The 22,632-nt window shown below is 35.9% G+C and overlaps 1 protein-coding gene across 1 annotated transcript; it reads left to right on the top strand.

Moving 5' to 3' along the window:
* Nucleotides 1-502: 502 nt before the first annotated feature.
* On the top strand, nucleotides 503-18,108 carry LOC145691084 (uncharacterized). Its single transcript, XM_081766759.1, has 3 exons — nucleotides 503-671; nucleotides 10,797-11,001; nucleotides 16,120-18,108. The coding sequence occupies exons 2-3, from the start codon at nucleotides 10,895-10,897 to the stop codon at nucleotides 17,102-17,104; spliced, it is 1,092 nt and encodes a 363-aa protein (XP_081622885.1). The 5' UTR covers nucleotides 503-671; nucleotides 10,797-10,894; the 3' UTR covers nucleotides 17,105-18,108.
* The last annotated feature ends 4,524 nt before the right edge of the window (nucleotides 18,109-22,632 follow it).

The following is a 22,632-nucleotide window of genomic DNA, read 5'->3' as shown; positions in this document are numbered from 1 at the left end:
AGTCAATAATTACATGTATTCTTAAAATCATTATTTGAGGAAGAAAGTGGAAATATAAATTGACTAAAAAGCTGCGGTTCGTGTATTGATCAAATCTTCATATTTTAAAGAGAGAACAAAGAACATTATACTTATCATCCACTCCATCACTTACTTATAGCTGCCCATAATTTGTATACGACGTGTCGATTGTGGTAATTTGGATGAGCTTGGATACACAATTGAACTTTATCGACTACACAATTTGTTAAAGCATCAATATTTATTTCCATTTTTATTTTTATCTCCCCACCTCGCAACGTCGTCTGCTTCCTCGCAAAACAAACTTTCTTCTCTCTCGTATCGCTCAATTTCTCTGCAGACGACTCTCAATTCGAACAAATAGGACTAACAATACAAGCACGTTGAGATCGTCTTTTTTCGCAATTCGCAGTTCGGAACTAGTCAAGGCACTCATATTTATTTACACGTGCTGGGAAATTCGCAATCGCATTCAGATACAATGGAGGCGCGGCCTGCCTACTAGAAGAAGAGAAGTTGATCTTAATGGCAAAACTGTTAAAATATAGATTCTATGATTTTTTAAATAGAAATTCTTATATTCATTGATGATAATGACACTAGTTTGTTATGTAAATAATGTTTCAATAGAACCTTGGTTAATTTTGAAGGTAAGGATGTTAGTACGTGCAGGTTAGTTTTGGCACACTAGTCGAAATAAATGTCAATTCTTGAATAAATTTGTTTCTTATCCTTCAAACAAACAAACAAACAAAAAAAAAAAAAAAAGAAAGAAAAAGAAAAGAAAATTTCCAAAGTTGAACGTCCGTTTCGAAAATTTACTGGGAGTAAATGAATAATTTGCTTGCTTGTGTGCTTAATAATTTATAAGGGAAGCGAGAGGTTGTGTTTATTTTTATATATATGCTTCTAAAACGACAGAAAAGAACGTGACCTACGGGGCATATACCGCCTTCGGCTGATATTTAGTATCTCCCCCTATCTTGCACATAAAAGATTTAAAACAGTGTCCTTACTTTACAAAACATAGCTGAGCCTGAGACAGCGAACGAAGAGAATTGGAAGCCCCCAGGGCTCTTATACTTCTATCTTTATCACCATTTAGACAAAAACAAAGTACTCGGTTGTGTAACCATGAAACAACTTGGAAAAGATACTGAATACAAACCCCGCCTTTACTCGCTAACGCTCGCTCGGCAATACTGTGTTAATTAAATATTAAACTTTGGTGCAGGAAGGAACAAATTATTACAATTTTAACCAAAAGCTAAACTGACCACCAACTTCGGAATAAATGCGACGAAAGGAAAAGAGGAAAGCGCTACGAGACATGACATTAACGTTTTTATCATAAATAAATTCAAGGTGGCTAGCACAAGTAATTGATAACATGTTACAATTCTTTGACGATTTGCGTATAAATACTGTAGCCGGAATTTTGAAAAAGTAATATTAAAAACCAATCTATGTTACGTGGCCAGAAAAAGGGGTGCGATCGAAGAGAGCAAGTGCGTCTGTGACATTGCGTACAAGCATAAACGAAGCGAGTGAAAACAAGTTGGTTTTGGAATTGATACAAGTTTAAATAACACTTCTCATGATTTCATTCTAGTAACGCTCCACTTATGAACATAAAATACAACGTCTGTTCACGCTGCAAAAATGCACTGCCGGTGGAAAATAGTATCAAATATAGTGATATTTCGGGTTAAGATCCGAAGTTGGTCGTCTGTTTGTCTCGAAATTTTGGAAATTTACTGGCAAAAAATGGATAATTTGCTTGTGTCTCTGCTTGATAATATGCAAGAAGACGGGAAATTGTGTTATTTTTTTATAAGCGGTTACAAACAGGAAGTTATTGGGAAGCGAAGGGAACTACTTCTAGCAAGGTTACTGCACTCTTGGATTATGAGAAAGTAACGAGGATTTGTATTCTGAATATATCTGCAGTTGTACTGAAACGCTCCATTTGGTATCCTTATGCAAAGATGAAAGATTTGATTATTAATTTTAATGAATTTGATCCAAGCTTAAGCTAACCCCACCCTACTTTACTGTATTATATCCTTTTAAATTGGTGCTAAAAATTGATTTTTAAATTTTCGGAGATTCTTTTACGCTTTTTGTCGAAAACTAGGCAGACTACTAACTTCGGAATAAAAGCCCATCTTTCTTATACACTGAATTTTTTTATCCGTCGCTAAACCACTTCCAAAGATTTTACACTAGTAACCTTGCACCTCTAAACCTAAAATACAGCTGTATAACTTCATGCTTAATTCTGTCGCGGACAGAAATTCGTTCGTTTTATAGACATTTCTCATGTATTATATATAAATTTACCCTACCTGTGAATTTTTCAAAATGTGGTTGCTAAAGCCTGACCAGCACTGTTAGTATGTGTAAACAAATAAGTTCGATTGAAATACTTTAAAAGGAAATAATGCATTTCAAGAATCTCAGGATTATTATGTATGACTGGAGATTGAGAATTGTCTGCCATAAGATGTAACAATTTTATGGGTAAATTTTGTCACATTACGGAGAAGCAATAATGTTTTCTGCGATACAAATCCTCGTGAGTATAGCAGGGATCTCATTCCGGCGTATGGGTTTGAGTCAGCACAACAAAAAATAATTTTTAGTTTGCGATATTCGAAACAGCACGTGCAATTATTTGTTCTAGCTTTTGGTACTGAATCCGACCGAGTACATGTATAGAATATTTCATCATATTGAATGAATATTTTTCTTTCAGTTTTCTTGTATTTCGTAAGACGTTCTGGACTGGTAACACCCTGGCGCAGGCCGTAATAATTTTGTAGAGATCATAATATAGGTGGGACTGTTGTGCTCCCACTTTCGGTTACAAATACACTTCCTGGTGAACGTCATGAATACGATATTGCAGAAAACATAAATTGTGATACATTGTGGAAGGGAGGATATTGTCTAACCGAGTCAAGAAAACAGTATAGCAGGGGACTCTAGCGGGTGCAGGTTCGTAAGACAGGCGCGTTAGCAACGTGAATTACGCGCTTAAACGAAGGTACAGAAAAAGAGAAAACACTTGATATCGCATAAAATCACATAGATAGAGGACTTTTAATGATTTCACACTAAAAACTTTACATTTGTACAGATAAAATAGAAGTTTACTATATCGTGGAGATATCTGTTACCTGTATTAAAGCAATAGTGTCAAATTGCTTTATACAAATTAGATTGGCGCAACTACGCCTCTATATTTGGTCCTTTTTTTCGCATTATATTCTTTGATTCTTGTTTACGTTTTATCTTTTTGTGAATTGCAGTTTTAGAAGTATATTGGTATTCTTTTTTAAAAAAAAAGAAAGAAAAAAATCACAATCCTGCAAATTGTTTTGAACCCACTTATTTCTGAGGTCCGCATCTTAAGGATCGAAATTAGTGCTAAAGTAATCTCTCTCAAAGAATAGGTTAAAACTACGAGTAACTATATATACGAGGCATACCACATAAATCATGAAAACTTTTTTCCAAAATTGTAACGAATAAAATCTCAAGTATGATGTGCAAACTTAGTTCATATAAACTTTACTTGTAGGAAGTTGAACAAACAAATCACCATCAGAATATAGCACGAGAGAAATGAAACCAATATTGTCGTTTGATACGTGTTTCACTGTAAATTGCAGTGTTACAAATTTTTACATTACAAACTACGCATATTCCATGATGTCTGGAGTCTCCCAACGAATCCAAACCATAGCAGGATCTTAAACACACAATATTGTAACTTCATACTTGATAATAATGAACAGAAAGAAGCGCGAAGAGGGACCAAAGTGCGAGATGATCAGCTGTTCAGGATGGATGTTACCCGTCTTTAAAAGTGCTCGTACGTAAAAGTATATTTCCCGTGAAAAAGTGCGACAGGGTGAGTATCAGCAATTATTCCTGGGAAAAATGCAACGCCCGACATGCATCGATCCGGGCGTCTTGTCACCGCACATACGAACTGTGCTCGTACCCTTATTACCCAATGCATGGAGAGCGAGAGGAGATAGACGCTGCAGAAGTTACAACTCCATACTGATATTGAAGAGAGAGCCATTCACATGATTTTATGCGACGATTTGCACATGCACAAAGTTGTTGCAAAGTGCACTAAATGGAGTGGAAAAGTAAACACGTTACGAAACATGCCATATCTAACTAGCACGTTATGAGGATTAGAGAGATAATATACTGGTGAAAATAGTCGTAGCACTTGGCCAGGCGCTATGAACCAGAGCTAAAACAGCAGTTCGCGTAGTGGTGTCATCAAAACTCATCACACAGACTGCAATTTCGACGCGATTCCTTTCCTGCCAAGTTAATGGTCATCATAGCGTAAAACAACATCAAGTTAAATTTGTGCCATCTCGCCCCAATGGGCAAACTGCTGGCGCACTGTACTATTGCCGCAATAGCCTGTAACAACACTCACAACAGGCTATTCGGGAGAAACGTCCTGGATGTCTACACGATGCCGTTTTCTTCATGACAACGCCATATTTCCTAGGGTAGCGTGTGTGCAGAATCTTCTGGTGCAATAGGAATGGGAAGTCCTGGACTATCCATCATGTTTACTAGACTTATCCTTGCGATTATGACCTCACACCAAACCTAAGAAACCATTTCATGGAATGCACTTTCGAACACGTGAAGACATTGCAACGTCATGGAGCCAAAAGATCATAAAATTCACTCACGTGGACATCGCGAGTATTCAGTGCCTTCTGCGGCGTTGCAGCGTGTGATGAAGTTTTAAATACCTACTTCTGGGGACTCTAAAATCCCACGGGTATGTGCGTTTGTCCTGTACTGATAAGTATAATCTGCGTAGTTTGTAATATTGCAATTTATAGTAAAACATGTATGAAACAAATATAATTTTTCGTTACTTTTCACATGCTATATCCTGATAGTGAAATATGTGTTCATCCAACTCCCTTCTAACTAACTCTATGGTTTATGGAACACGGAGGTTCAATGCCACGTTCACGAACGCTCTCCACTGACTTCTATCCTTAGCTAATTGGATCCTGTTTCTATTTTGTATTACTATTTCTGCGAGATCCATCATAATATTGTCCTTCCGCCTAGGTTTTCCTAATGGTCGTTTTCCGAGTGTTTTTCCAGTTAAGACTTTAAAGGCGTTCATACTTTATTCAAGTCTGGCTACATGAGCTGAGCCTCTTAGACTTGATGACCTAACAATGTTTGGTAAACAACATAAATTATGCAGTTCTGCATTATGAAGTTTCCATTCCCCATTTTCGTTCCTCTTGTGTCCGAATATTCGTCTCAGGATCATCATCTTAAGTACTTTCCGTCTACGTTCTTCCCATATAGTAAGCGACCATGTTTCGCAACCATACAAAACAGGCATGAGTATCGTGTTATATATTGTAAGCTTCAAATTCCTCGATAGAATTCGCGACGACAAGAAATTTTGAACTGAATAATAACACAAATTTGGGCTTTTAATCGACATTTAGTTTTTTCGGTACAACTACCTACATGTACCGTTTATACTGCAGCGTTTTTTTTTCATTATAACTTTCGAAAAAAAAATGCTTGCCATGTCCTTCACGGTAACCCTTATATCAGCGGCGTGCCGTCAAGGGGACTAGGCTAGTCCCCTGGCATTTTAATTAAAGCATTTTGTGATAAATATATACCAAAGAAAACAAAAACAATGTTTGTATTTCTCTATTTTCGTAGAATAACACTATTTCAATTGTTCTGACAGAATTATAGTCAGCGCCTGTATGCTGGGTGCGACAGCGAAGTGGAGATCGGAAACGCTCGGGTTTTAATCGGCTTTTCTCGGGGGAGGGAACAGGGTCCAGCCAGCTAGTCCTCATATTATGTTGTCTAAGCTCTAAGCACGGGCGTTCTTTCGTAAGCGAATTTCATGCTCGTTTGCTTTTTACAGTTAATAGTTTTAACGCTATTAAATTTACAGTATTAATCTTGACACTTTAAGAAATCTAGTGAAGTGTGAACTTTTTAGATTATCAATATATTTTGCAAATGACTCGAAGAATAAAGTATGGAAGGGGACTCGTCTGAGAAATCTAGTCCCTTGCAGCAAAGCGAAGGCGCAAGCAGTGATATTACTTCAATTGGTATAGGGGACAGTACGGGTGGGGATCGGCCGTTTCAGTCTTGTATTCTGGACCATTGGATTCCTTAATTTTCAAGAACTGCAACAAATAATAACCAGTGGTAGAACAACTCCAAGCATTTCCATTTAGACAAAAATGAAAGATTATATACATAATATCAAAACGGATTATTTTGCTTTTTCAAAATAGTTAACTGCATGTAAAACAAGAAACAAACTGTATTGCTGGCCTTGTATTCTGTTCCACATAGAAAAGGACGTGTGGAATAATGATGGCTTTTCTGACATGAACAATTTTCACAAACCCAAGTTGCGCCAAGAAAAATGTTATTCACACCTGTCCACAATAACTAAATTGAAAACTTTCGGGAAACCAGAATTGATTTTCAATTGAGCGAGCAATGCAGAAGTTGATTCAAACCGAGAACTAATGAACCGATTGATTTGTTCCTCTTGTTTATGGCTAAACAAGAGCTATCATTTAGAAGTCATAACAAACAGGAAGATTCTGTCAATTAGGGAAATTATATTGAAGTAATTCATTTACTTTCAAGTACGACACTAAATGGACTTGCAGGGGCGTGTGAAGAAAATTTTCTAGGGAGGGGCCCATCTCCATGGTTGCTATGTTGCGTCTGGTATTTCTAGTATTTAATATACGTGGTTTGCTATATTACGTATATATTTTCGTGAGCCAGAGGAAGGTCCGGGACCCACCCTGCTCTCTCGTTCGGGCGCCCATGTTGACTTGTCATCTTCACAGCATGGGAGTGTTTAAAGGAACATCAAACAGAATTCAGAATTATATTATTAAATGTGTTGGTGAGTAATTCTGGATAAAATTAAGTCAGAAATAAACAATACACTTCTTACAGCAATAATGTTGGACAAAACTACGGACATTGCAAAGATCTCTCAACATTGAATCGGTACGTGAAAGACGGCAATTCATGAAAGATTTATTTGTTTTGCAGATGTTACTAGTGATTGCACTGCGACTGCTCTAAATGAGCATGCTTTCCAAATTCTCTCTCATTTTAATGGTAAGCAAAAGCTTGTAGCACTAGGCTATGGATAGAGCTGCCACATTTTCAGGATATTTGAACGGTTTACAGTCTTTTGTGAAAAGGTGTTTGAGTGCACTCACAATACACTGCTATCATCACAGACTCAATCTCGTTGTTCCACAGTCTGTTAATCACATCAAGGAATGTAAAATATTTTTTTTTAGAATAAGTGGCATTCCAAATTTCTTTTCATATTCATCGAAACGCTATAACGCCCTTGCTGAATCAGAAGTATCTAAGCAATTTCCAGCGGTTGCCACTATAAGATGGAATTACAATTCCAAAATTGTGAATGCAGTAAATGAAAATCAAATAGAACTCTTACGGTGTTCTGAGAACATTGTAGAAGATTCAGATAATTGCAACACCGAAGCTTTCATGACTACAAAAAAGAAAAAAATGTGTGAGTTATCATTGAAGGATTTCGATTTTGCTTTTCTACTAAAAGTTTTCAGTCATTTTTTTTTCGCGCACGGATATACTATTCAATATTCTTTAAAGTAAAACCTTGGATGTAAAATATTGCATCCAAAAAGTACAAAAGATGGTATCTCAACTTAGAAATGCAAGAAACGATTTTGAAGACTTATAGAAAAGTAGAATTGGATGACAACGGGAACTTTCTAATAAAAGACGTAAAGTAGATGACTCAAGAGATTCAGAAATTAAATATGTACGTCTCTTCAATGACATTATTGATACTGTGATTTCAAGATCTCAGTGAGTTACAATTTCTTGAGCTGTTAGATTTAAAGAATTTTCAGTGCTTGAAATCTCGATTTCCTGATTGCTTGTTTTTGACCCTTAAATCAATTTACGGGAGTTTTTTTTTTTTTATTTTAACAATTTGCGGAGTGAATTAATATAGGTTTACAGATTCTTAGATTTTTCAAATAAAACTGTGACTGAAATTATCCATTTCTTGAAAGGAAGAGGCTTGGTAGAAGAAGCGTTTACAGAAACATATAAATTGTGTTATTTGGTGTCAACTACAATACTACTTGGGACCTCCATTCTACAGCACACATTCTCTTCGAACCTAGTCCCGTGTGAGAAATGTCACGGCACGCCACTGCCTTATATATATATATATATATATATATATATATATATATATATATATATATATATACGAGATGTGGCAATTAAATAACGAGACTGCCCACTTCCTGTCGCGCAGGATCGTGCGGGGAGGTAGCTAATGATGTGTTGTTGATCTTGAATCTTCATGAGCAGCCACTGTTTGTTTCAGATTCTGAAAGCTTTTCTTTTCTTTTAAGCCTTGCATGAAGAGGACAGTGTTCTGTAGTAGTGCCGGGATGATGGTAAACAGTAAATTTAAGCAGCGCATTAACATTAAATTTCTGGTAAAATTAAAAAAAAAAAAAAAAAAAAAACCGACGGAGTATTGAGCAATGTCAAAAGAGGTACATGGTGGTAATGTTATGTCACGTGCGCAAGTTTTCGAATGGCACAAACGATTTTCAGAAGGTAGGGAGGAGGTTGAAGATGATGAACTAAAACGCCGCCGTTTGAGTTAAAGAACGCACAAAAATGTTCAAAAAATTAATGAACTTGTGCGGAAAGACAGACGTCTGAGCATTCGGATGATCACAGACATGACGAACATTAACAAAGAGAGAGTAAGACAAATTTTGCATGACAATAATTTATGCAGAAATTGTCCCGAAAAACCTCTCTCACGAACAAAAATACATTGAAAATTCCATTTGCTGTGACGTCATGGAACGACTTAAAGCAGAGCCAGACTTGCTAACACGTGTCATCACATGCGATCAAACATAGAATTCAGGTATGACCCCGATACAAAGCCTCAATCCATGCACTAGAAGATTCCCACATCACCAAGAGTAAAAAAGCACGAATGAGCAAGTCGAAAGTGAAGGAAATGCTCATCGTTTTTTTCGATATCTGGGGTATCATCATGACTGAATGGATGTCTCAGGGTCCAACGTAAATCAGACATACTACAAACAAGTCTTAATCAAGCTGAGGGAAAAAATAAGGAAGAAGAGACCCTATTTGTGGAAGAACAATGCATGGATTCTCCACCAAGACAATTCGCCTGCCCATAATGCCCTTTCTGTGAAGCAGTTTGTAGCAGTAAAGCGGATTCCTGTGCTCGACCATCCTCCGTATTCCCCAGACCTGGTGTCTGCGGCTTTTATCTATTCTAAAAAGTGAAAAGTGCACTGAAGGAAACACATTTTTAACCTGTCCAAGAGGTGAAACGACAAACGGCAGAGTTGTTAAACAGTGTGATGTCTGATGACCTACAGCATTGCTTTGAACAATGAAAGGTACGTATGCAGCGGTGTATAGGTAGGGGAGGGGAGTATATTGAAGGAGACAACAGTCAATTGTAACTTTATTTGCAATACATCACATTTATGACACGTCTCGTTTTTTAATTGCCACACCTCGTATATGTACTTATGTGTATGTGTGTGTGTGTCAGCTACCAGAATAAAATGTGAACTAATGAGAGCACTACGAGTTTAAATTATTACTATTCGTGTAGAATTCTTTTTAACTAGAGGAACGTCAAATCTGTGCGGCATTTATCAAGCTGCACTGTGCCAGACATTTCTACATAATTTACTTGCAACTTTGAACTTTCTTCTTGTTACTTTTCTTCTGAAAAAACAACGTTCACTGAGAGAAGTCCACTTCAGCAAAGGAGTAGTAGATAGTTGTAATGCACTCTTCATGGATGGAGGAGGAAAATATTTACAAGTGATTTGCTCAGGGAAAAATTAACTTGGAGTGATGGATTTTATCGAGAAAAGATTTGTTACACCTGCAGTAGATAAAGCTAATTTAACTTTTTTGGTACATTTATCCTAAGCAAGTGTCTAAGCATGAATATGTAAAGATAAAAATATGATTTATGACTGAAATTACTTAAAAAGTAAATGATTAAAGTAAAAGAATTATGTACTTCGCAAACACAGCTATGCTTCTAATCAAATGTACGAAAACAGTGAGTATAGATTGATATCAAAGATTGTGTTTCAACTTGTATGTTATTTCTAAAACCGTGTTTTACTAGATGCTGACAAAAAAAAATCTCGTTTCTGCTTTCTGTACGTGCTAACATACAAGAAGAATACCGTAATTATTTTTATTTAAGATAATGCTGTTTATCATTAAGTTCTTTATTCTACTTGCTGCCAATTGCTTAGTCCTTGCATCTAGTATCATTTTCCCTTCGAATCTTCTATCTTTTGGATATGACGTTAAACTATATCTCCTCTCGATCTCGAGTGGTTTCTTTGCTAGAAAAAACTCCTATATTCGGAACAACATGAAAAATTTTGCACTTCTAAGTAATATTTGACCCTATGTATTTACCTCATTATTTTCAACTATTATCCAAAATATAATAATTTATATAACTGATATATGCTTTTAAGTATTACTGATACGATAATCAGGCTTGGCAACTTCGAAGTTGTAATTTATGTCGTTTTATGCTAATTACACATTATATCCTGAAAGTAAATATATATCCTATTTTTTGTTTTCAGAGAAATAACATGACTAACTCATCACTCCCAGAACTATTTCTGAAGAACTCGTGGATTTCGTAAAGAAGGCATTACGCATAGGATTCAATGATTTCAAAATGAAAGACGTCAAGATATTTACTGCTGGAAAATTCAATAAAAAAGGTATAAACAGAATAAGAGGTCGTAATGTGAAGTTTTCAACACATCAACCTGTCTTTTCTCGGTAAGTTCTTAGAGAGTGTTTATAAACAATACAACGTTTCGAACAGTATTCTTGACATCAGCATACAACAGAGGGTATAGACAAATCTGGGTATAGAATTGGCGCTATGGTCAGTAGAAAATTTTCCTGATAATGCAAACATAAAACAATGAATAAATAAACCGGAACTTGAGTGCAAAATTCAGATCAAGGTCGGGTAAGGCGGATTATGCATTACTTGTGAATTCTATTAATGTACAGTCAAGCTGGGTGCATGAAGGGCACGACGGTATCCCAAGGAAACTGGAAAATTTGTTGGATATTTTACAAACGATTAAATTGGGAAAATAAAAAATCATTACAATATTTCCGTGAGTAATAATCCTTATAAAATATTCAAGTTAGAATACTATTTTATTAGAAAGAAGAGACGTTCCAATGAGATATTTTGTCCTAGTACAGATCGAATTTTTAGGAAAAGAAAAGAACTCTAATGAAACAAATAATTAAGCGTATCGTGGTTACTCCTTTTAGGGGTACGATTATCAAGAATTTATGATCATGAAATAAGTAGTAGAACAAGAGTGCTGAAGAAAACAAGAAACTTAGGGAAAATTGAAGGACATTATTGTCCAGTCCAAATTTTGATTCACTGGGTCGTATGAGAGTTGAGTGCTCTATCACTGAGCTACCGTGTCCCCACATCAGAAGAAGAATTGTAATTTTGGCGGATGTATGGATCCACTAAAAATGTAATACGCCAGTGCACAAAAGATACTGAGTGAAATTCGTAGTTTGTTTTGGAAACAGTATAGCTTTTTAGCGTGGTTATTTTTAACTGCTGCGTGTAACCCCCGAGGAAAGTTAGTCTTCGGTCGTCTTCAAAAAAAAATTTTTTTTTTTTTTTTTTTTTTGCAAGGAACAGAAAGACGTATAGGATTAGTAGAAAGGTAGTCTCAGTATGTAAAATGTTTAGAACTATTGTTTGTCATCAAAAAATCAAATTACATACCATATAGATTCAATGCATTATTATTAGTGTTATAGATAAAGTCCGAAATTAATGGCGAAATGATAGCCCGAAAGTGGCTGGCAAAATTGCAAAATAAACACCCAGACATGGCAAAATAAGATAAGGAATCACAGACTTTCGGGAAAAAAAATAGATACTAAAATATGTAAAAGCTATAATAGAATACAATTCGTTTACTAATCAAATAAAATGTTTCATTTTGCACTTTGTGCTTACTACTTTAAATTCTGGAAAATTGTGCAACCCGGGAACGGACGACATCTAACAATTCATTCGCTATTCTTCAGTAGTAACAATCAAACAATAATTCAAAAACACTATCACATTATTCACACACGCTTACTTTAGCACAAACATTCAAAGCACAAGAAATACTAAAGTGAAGTCATTTTACACTAGACTAACAGTTTATTTTCACTTACGAAAGGTTTTTCATACTTTTGTTCTCTGAAATTATCAACATCTTTTTAAGATTTTCAAAGGAAAGACTTTGTCTTCTGTCAGAAAGAATTCGCTTTAGATGTAAAAATGATCTTTCCACATCTACAGATGTCACTGGAGCATACTTGAGATGTAATTTGGGAAAGATATATGTCACTGTCAACAGTTGTATCAGCATCACCTTCCATAACACTAGCAATGTCCTTCAATTTTCCCAAATATGGATTAGCACTTACAACACGATCACTGTCTGTTAAAAACACAGTACGCCCGAACTCACTCACAAATTTTTCCAATTTCTGTTGCCTAGAAAAACTAGCGTTCGTCATCTTAAAATACTGAAACGCATATAAATGATAATTTTGTATCATGCACGCGTAAGATTCACAATAACTGCCCACCTGGATACTTCTTGAAAGTAAGCATCTTCGATTGTCATTCCAAGTACCGAACACTGCTTCAAAATTCCAAGAACTGAATACGCACTAACATCCCCGCCTCTACACTTGCTACATTCCAATGGGAATAGACCAGTTATTATCAGACACCGAAATCGTTTGGCCAGATAAGTGCGACTCAGATCTGTGGTATGCTGTCATCCACGAGTAAATAAAAAGTAGTGGAAGAGAAAACCTGTGACAATGACAACAAATTTCTTCTAAATTATGAAATTGCACTTTTCCTGAAAATATCATGAAAATTGCAATAATGGCACTTATGGCATTTTGCCATTAATTCTAGGCTTTAATTATAAATAACGAAGTTATTCAAGTAGTCATGAACCTGTAAAAGATGGGGTAATAAACATCTGCGCCGCCGAAATCAAGAAGCTAGTACCAATGTGATCAAAATATGATACAGTGGTAGGACGTGACATCGATAAATAGAACAGCTAGCTGGTATTATTTACATATTAATATATGAGATCGTTTTCTGAACGTTCCTCGCATTAGCGTATTGCACATTATGGTGTACAGTATTTAGCAGGTATTTTAAAGTAACTCCACATGACATACGTAGTCAATATTAGTGAACTAAGTTATATAGACTCGTTCATTCACTCACAGAAAGTAATTCTTAACCTACAAATTACTCTGTAAAAGGTATTTTAAATTTGGTAGAAATTGACAGTTAAAAGATTCAGGGCATCGCAGAGCTTCAGTTCGTAAAAAGTAGTTCACTGCGAAAAAAATTAGCTATGAAATATAAGTTAGGAAAATTTCCAAAGGTAGTATTGAGCACACAAAGGTAGAGTCTACAAAAAAAATGTAAAAAGAGAGGGGAGCTGCGGTAGCTCAGTGGTAGAGCGTTCACCTCTGGTGCGTGGGCTCCCTGGGTCGATCCTAGCTTTCGCCCATTAATCTTTATAGAGGAGAAAAACCGTGTGCGTGGGTTTTCTCGGGTTCTTCCGTTTCCTCCCACTTTCTTCACTCCACCATTTCATTCATTTCACATCACCACCGTCTTCTTTAGCCTAACCGGCATAACTGGAGTATAAAATTTAAAGATTTCAAATGCAACAAGAGAAATTAGGAAATGTGGTAGATTATTCATAGAGTATAAAATATCTAGAATAATACTTACAAATGCTTTTAACATCTATTTGTTTGTATTTGGTAAATCACGTACCCAAAATATGTGTTCACTGGAACGACAGCTTTTCCTCACAAAGTTCGCTCTCCAGTGAAACAAAATAGTTTAATAAATGTCTATTTTCTTTCGAAATCTAATAATATTCTTTTAACTTAAACATACAATATTATTTGATTCTACTAGCCGTGCTCGTGGGTTTTCTCGGGGTTCTCACGTTTCCCTCCGCTTTGTTCATTCCACCATTTCATTTATTTCTCATTTTCACCGTCTCCTTTAGCTTAACCGGCATAGCGTGGGACGTAAAACTTAAAGATTTAATTTCATTTCTTTGATTCTACTTGATAGTTTTTAATTTATTTTATGAAATTTTGATAATAAATACAACCATTCGTAGTGTTTTTTTTTTTTCAGTTTTCGTAGTGGTTATTCTTGCGTCAACTCTTTACTCTATTCAATATTTCATAAATGGAACACATTGCTAAAAATAATGAATATTGTTTTTTATCCTGTGTTTCAATTTCAAATTCTAACTGTTTTTGCACTTTGCAACAAATACTCTCTGGTGATAGCGCCGAAAAGTGGTATTTCTGTCGTCCTGCGTCATAATCATGTTACAGGGTTGACTGACGATCATCGTGACGTATGGTTCTGTTTTCTCCATTGCATCGTGCACCCATACTAACTATTGAAATGCTTAGTTAATAAATGTTACTTCATTTCTCACATTCCCGGTATCTTGCAATGTCAGATTATCATTTGTGTCACTAGTTATGTAGCGTTCTGTGAAGAAGGTGATTGCAAACTTCCGATCAAGCTATCTATAACAGAGTGAGTGTGGTTCATCTACTACCTAGTGATTCATTGTGTTAAATACTGAGAAAATCCAAAGCGAAAAGGACAAATGATTTATCAGAAAGTGGAAACAAATTGTACACTAAAAATATGTGCTTTGTAGTCTTTTGATAAACCCGTCATCAAATAGGCAGAGTCAGTACAAACAAACTAAACAGAATAACTGTAAGATGTATAGGTAAGGTCGAAATAGTAATTGAATTTACGCCAAGCTGCCGTCCGCTTTCTTATTTACTTATTTATTCCTGATTCTGCCTAATGAAATATTTTCCAAAAGCACATTGATGTTAGTCATTCTAGTGCTCTGAAGGTGTTTTAAACACTGTATGCCAATTCAATTTTCATTATAGTTATATATTGCTGTAAACTAAAATTCTAATGATTCTAGTAAAGGTGTGTAGCTCATGACTTAACAGAGACAGAGACGTGTGCCACTTTACGGTAGAGCATACGTAGTTATGAGTGATTCACGAAAAGAACGAAGTTAATGCACAATATAAAAAACTCATAAGTCAATTTGTAATATTTTGTGATCGAGTATATATATAGGCTTAGTAATGTATCTCTATAGTGATTGATTTCCATGATGCAGCCTGCCAATGTAAAAATTTTCTTTCGTGAGAGTTGAATATAATCTGATAAATATGTGATTGTACACGCGAATGTCAGGATGGCTGAATGATAAGCGTATGACAAGTGTATCGTCAGAGTAAGATTCAGAGTGTACTTTGTTCTTAATTGAGTTAATTTTGAGTTTAACGTTCCGTTCAGCAGCGAGGCTATATGGGACGTGGACCTACTGATTAACTTAGAATTCTAACCAAAGGAGCTCCCGCCGGTAATCGAACCCGGATCTCCCGTGCCGAAAGCTCGTACGCTAACTGCTTTGCCAGGAAGGAGCTCTTTGTTGTTAGTTTCCGAATCCACTTTTCTATGAGGAAGAGGTTCCAGAACAGAAAACTAAACTGTTACTGTATTGTGAATATAGGTAATTCGAAAGATTAATATATCTACTGTCCAACTCGACACATATGTTTCTCAATTACGAAGAAAGAATACAAGTGTGTGTTGTAGATAATCAATATTTGTGTTAAAGAGTTTTTTGAGGAATGATGCCAAACTGTTTTCTTGATGTATGTAATAATTTAAGGATTATCTAACAATACATATACGTTTGTTTTAAACTCCACAAGTATTATTTATAATCTCTACCATTATAGGAAACGGAATTCTAAGAAAAGAAAGCGGACAAGGAAGGACGAGGATATTGATGAGAAGATAAAGAAGAAAATAGAGGAACAAAATCGACCTGTTTTTCAGTTACCGGAATATAATTACCATTGTGAAAAGTGTGGAAAGAAATTCTCGAGGAAACTTGAGTTAAAAAGACATCTTCTTATTCACTTAGGGGAGAAGGCTTTTTCCTGCTTTCACTGTAATAAGCGGTTCACTCAAAGTACTACTCTGAAAAATCATTTAATGATTCACACGGGTGAAAGGCCATTCAAGTGTGAAATATGTGCATCAACTTACTCGCGAAAAGCAACTTTGGAAGGCCACATAATGGCTCACTTGGGTTTGAAGCAGTATGCGTGTAATTTCTGTGGTATGTGCTTTACTATAAGAAGTGCTATCCGTAGGCATATGCTTGGTCACACAGGCGATAATTTCAGCTGCTCTGATTGTGGAATGCAATTTAAAGAACAACATTTACTACGAAAACACATTGTTGATAGTGTTGGAAAGAATGTATCACATAATATGAAAGGTTGTGGAAACCCATTCCATGTTTACAAACTACCTCCTGGGCCATTTATTTGCGAGTTTTGTGGAAAGGTATTTAAGAGCCGAGACCATGTTGCTGCTCATTTACGAACACACACAGGAGATCGACCTTTTAAATGTGCAGAGTGTGGAAAGGGTTTCATGCAACTTGGCGCATTGAACGTTCACCGTAGACTTCATACAGGCGAACGGCCACATATCTGCGTACCGTGTGGAAAGAGCTACACGCAGCGACAGCATCTCACATTTCACCAGAAACATAACAATTGCCTCAAAGTGCGACGGTATGATTGCCAAGATTGCGGTAGTGGATTTTTCTCTGTTTATGAGCTTTTCAAGCATGTTAATAATCATGTAAATACCAAGCGCATTTTGACAAGAATATGGAAAAGAATTAGAAAGAGAGATATTAAAGACTAGAACTAGTGACTGCCAAAGGCGAAAAGTGTTAGAAATTGTAAAGGAGAAACCTCACACAGTTTGCAATTACAGTAATGTCATACATATTTGCACGCTTTTCTGAACAACGTAGAGGCTAAACAGGCACCTTTCACGATTACCGTGTTCTACAGCATTTCTCATTTAATGCTTTAACCAGAAAAACCCTATTTAAATTTTTTATGGTACTTTCGTCTTTTACAATTTTTAATCTTTAATTCTCGTAACTAATTTTTCTTAAGTTTGTTCATTTCTCCCCAGCGTTACGTTCTTGACAGTTTATTGTAAAGTGAAAGTGTTTATCTCTTTTAACTTACGTTGTAATAAATATTTCCCCTTGCCTAAAAAATATTCTTTCTGGCTTTCCATGATTTCCTTCACATTATATGTGTACATTTTGATATTTTGAATACTAACAGGCCAAATCTTACGATTAGAAAAGTGAACATTTCTGTTATATAAATAAATTGTATATTCATCTTATTTAGTACTATTCCACATCAGTTCCCCAAGACCATTGGACAAGGATTTCTAAAATTAAATTTATTTATCCTTATTTGAAGTCCAGATACACATGGGAAATTTAATTGTTTCATCTCGCCAACAAACTGAGTTCATCGCCTGCGTGGAAGTTCATTTATCTCGGATACCTCTACAGGAAATTATTTGTTAGCCAAGATATTCCATCTATTGTTGTTACATGAATATTAAAAAAAGTTAATGAATTGTAAGATTATGGTAATAAACCTTGCCCATAACCTCTCCTCATCTTCGTCTTTGCTTCACTTAATTGCATCTTCTGTTTATTTAGTTATTCAGTTCCGTGTAATTCAGCTTTCTTGGTTTCAGTTTGGTTTACGTATTAATTTGTATGTGGTCAATGGGTTATTCTTTGCTCGTGTGTTTCGGTCTTGACAATGCCTTCTGGTAAAGCCACCTATACCATTTTGACAGGATTTTCTGAGACTATGCCCAGAACTGTTGAGGTTGGAATACATTTCAAGCGTTTGCTTTTGGTAAGTTTCCTGTTTTAGGCAGGAGAGTGTTTCGTTATGTCCTCGTGGACGTAAGGACATGTGTACTGGAAATCTTGAGAACAAAGAGGACAAGCTGATTTGGTGATTTTAATATGCCATGATGGCTTTTACCCACACGTGCAAATATCGTCCGACGCTTCTATCTGACGTCACACACCAGTCGAGAGCAAAGACATTAAATACACAATCTTCGGGGTACTTTGATCATAGCTGGAGGACAATTCAGGCCTCCGTATGGAGTGTATTCTAAGACTTGTTCGTGCTGGTGAGGTATAAACATAGTTGCATACCTTCCCCACAGTATATTTTGTTATGGTTCTAGTCGCCAGAGAATAGTGCTGAAGCTTTGCCCCCAAATCTTTAGTGTTTAGTTGTATAACCCCTTGGGACCTTATCCCATATACTTAGGCATCTTTTCCAGAACGGAACATTGAGGATTGCACGTTTGGGTTTGTATCTCTATGGTTTTTTTGCTTTTTTTTTTCTTTCTTTCATTCTTCCTTATTTTTTTTAATTTTGCTTCCACACTAACGATTAAGCTGACACAGTATATATCTGTACATCAAAGAAAAGAATCAATATGTTTACTGACATCAATTGTAAAAGCTATTATTGTATAATATTTCTTGTACTAATTACCATGTGTGGAATTTAAATGAATTATTCTTGACGTGCACTTGTTTCAAAGTGCCGTCCAAACATTCCATTTAGATTAATAACGAAAATTATAACAGGTGATAATGTGGTCTGCGATTGTGTCCTGCAACTCTTACCTACAAACCGCTTACGAACTGAGACTACTACCAATTTATCTAATCGGTTTAAAAGAAAAAAGCATTTTATATTAGTACTCAAATATATCTGATACATAAAAGTATTATGTGTATAAAGTCAAAGTTTAGTATATACATAGCTGAAAGCACAGGCATGTGAAGAGAAGCTCAATCTATTCCTTTCATTTAAACGATTCTTTAAGGATGTGGGCGTACATCGAGAATAGCAAACAACAGAAGATTTCGTATAATATCCGCAAAAGAATACCACGTAATACTTGTTTCCGTCCCTAATATACAAGGTGGTACAATTTCGGTTACCTAGTTGTGAGTTGGCAACACCGCCGTGAAATGAGAGAGTGAGATGCCTGTCAGCCGTTAGGAGGTGGCAGTTGACAATGGAGCAATGGCCGGTACAGCAGCTCGTGTTTTGTGTGGAACTATTTATAAAGCAGGAGTCAATTGTTCTTGTACAACGGGCATTCAGACATGAGTTTGGTGACGAGATAAGACGAAAAAAGGTTTCATCAGGGAAAACCATTCGCAGGTGGGTGTCACAGTGGCACACTAGTGCTAATGTGGGTGACAAGATACACGTAAGAAAAGAGTTCGTACACTTTTAAACATCGCACATGTGCGAGAGGCAATTCTTGCCAGTCCAAAACGGGCACGACGACATTTCCTTACATTGAATCTTCCTCGCAGCAATGTTGGTCGAATGTTGCAAAATGATTTGAAGTTTCACCAATCATGAGGGTGGTGCAGGAATTATTAGAGTCGGATAGAAGAATGCGGGTGCAGTGTTGCCAAGCCATGTTGGGATTAATTAACCAGAACCATAACATTCGTGATTCAATTCTCATGGCTAATGAAGCGAACTTCTTTTTAAAAAGGTATGTGAACAAACAAAGCTTCAGATACTGGGCACCTGAATATCCATGCGAGTTTCTTGAGAACCCAATCCACAGCGAAAAACTTGTGTGGTGTGGGGGGCTATGGGTATTGTCGGGCCGTAATTTTGGAGGATGAACATGAGCAACCTGTTAGTGACGGCGAACAGATACACAAACATGTTGCAAAATTTCCTGCTCCCACAGTAACGTCAGAAAAAGGTGAATATAGGGTCTGTGTGGGTTCAACAAGATGGTGCAACAGCCCACATAGCATAGCAATCGGTGGCAACTCTCAGGGTCATGTGTCCTCGAAAAGTGATATCCAGATTTGCGGATATTCCATGGCCTCCCAGATCCCCGGACTTAACTGTCCCTGACTTTTTCTTGTGGGGGTATTTAAAGGAGAGACTGTTTAGACATTGGTTGCATACTCTGGAGAAACTGAAACAGGATTCAGGAGGAAATATCCGCTTTCACTCCAGATCTGTTACGCAGAATAATGGCTAGAATCTGTAAACATCTGACCCGTTGAATTCAGAAGGGTGGAGGACACTTAGATGATGTAGTGTACAAAAAATAACACCTCAATTAAAAGTCCAACTGAGTGTTGTAATTATTGATAGGCATTACATTCATGCGTCTATGAAACTCTGTTTTATTTCAACATAAAATAGGGAAACCGAAAATGGGCCACCCTGTACTAGAGTGCAGCTATGGCTAGTGAGCCACATATCTTTAAATGTTATACTTCTAATATTATCAAAGAGTAAAAGTCTTTCAAGTATTTTATATTTATCATTTAGTGGTATAAAGTTAGTGCTTATTATACGCTCCTAGATTTTCCCGACATTGCTGCATATAATTTACACGTAACCTTTTTCACTTTATTTCTTTTCCGTTTATTTCTTGCTTCCTTTTCATTCAATTCCATGCCTATTAGACTTCATCGTATGTCGTATCTAATTTCTTCATGTCTGAATAGTTTTACTGACTTTTAAATTTGAAGGAAACTTATCTAATTCTTACATACAACCATCGGTTTTGAGGACAAAAAATAATAGAAATCTTTTGTTGTTCACAAATACTTGTGCAAAATGTTATTTTTACTTATTATCTGTCTTTGCTTAGAATACGTGTAACTTTAGTATTATTTCTGTCACATTCTTTTACCCTTTTGCTTCTATTGTTATTAGTTTTATCTCTTGTATACATTCTTTTACGTTCTGATTTTACATTTTCCTGTTAGTGCATTTGTCCATACTGCATACATTTTGGCATTCCATTTATTCTTTAGTAATTTATATCGTGACAGCGAGAAATGGCCTCGCTGCTGTCGGCCGCGTTTATTCCCGCCCACTCAATCATATGTAACTTTATTAAAGATACTATGTACACATTTACCTTAAGAAAGGCAGTATGTAAAGTTAGATTTCCTGAGATTTAAATAGCTTTATTTGTTTCCACACACGTTTGCATTCATTCTCTCGTTTTCACAAACACTTCCAGCAGTGTATTGATGTGCTATTCAAATTTCTCGCCATACTCCGTTAATTCCTTCTTGAGACTTACTATCTGATATTTACGATTAACTGCGTTTCAAGTGTTACAGCACTATACTTTCATTATGTCTTGTTTCTGAACGGGATATTAGCATTCCTCTATATATATTTTGTGTTAAACATTTTAATGCATAACAAATATTTATAATACTTCAACAAAACCTTCTCTTCGCAATCATCAGATTTGAAATGTGAAGTTTTGCAAATAATGAATCACATAAATTGCATCACCACCAACTGTTTTATTATAACTCAAATATTCAGCTAACACCCTTTTTAGTGGTAAATTGATTCTGTCTTCGAACTGAATAGATCTGTACAGAAAAAAAGTATAATTAGAGAATACTGCCCCGAAATGTTTGTAATTAATAACATTTTACATAAAATTACAGAAATGTGACTGCAAAACAAAATAACTAATAACCATTGTGGTATATAAAATGTTCCATAGTAAAGCACATTGCAGCATTGAAATCTCAGAAGTAATGATTAGAAGCACATAACGTGAGTTAAAATAACCTATGAATGACCAATTCTAGTTGATCTAAGCAAACGTATCAGTTTCTGCTGGCAAATTCTGGAAAGTATGACAGCGATAGTTCTAGTAATAAAAGGTATCCAATGAAGTCAATATTTTTTATATAGCTTCCGTCTCCAAACGTGTTAATAAATATTTTTATCCAAGTTTATCGTCTGCTATTTGAATGAGTACTTAAAAGGGCAACCATTGCTCGACGACAGTGCTTTTCTTATCCCTCTCGCTCTTTCCTAAATATGTTCCCGAAATCTTTTGTTATGTAGCACAGCGACACATTAGTGTTACATGTGGCAATGCAAATTTCAGTGCTATCTAAATGAAAGCATTGTGTTTCACTCCCTACAAGACTGTAAATCATTAGATGTCTTGATATATAAACTTAGTCATCATATCAATTGTCCCTGTATAAATCCTGGAGTTTGGAAGTTTTTAGACTCTAGAGTCATAACAACGCATGAAACGGAAAAGTTTATTAAAGTTCAGACTCATTTTATCACTGACCGTGTATGAGATATGGACCTATAGTTAAAAATAATTTTCAACTAACATAATACATTTGTATTATAATTCTGTCCCACCAGAAATCGAACACGGAACCAAGTACATTAAAAACACTCACTAGTCACTAGTGCAATGATAGCAAAAACAGAAAGGAATCATACAAGAATTTTCTTATACTGTTCCTATTAAATTAATATTAAACAGCTGCT

Source organism: Thermobia domestica, chromosome 7, assembly GCF_964235325.1.
Source record: "Thermobia domestica chromosome 7, izTheDome1.hap1.1, whole genome shotgun sequence".
Classification (NCBI taxonomy): domain Eukaryota; kingdom Metazoa; phylum Arthropoda; class Insecta; order Zygentoma; family Lepismatidae; genus Thermobia; species Thermobia domestica.
This window is presented reverse-complemented; position numbering and strand designations above follow the sequence as displayed.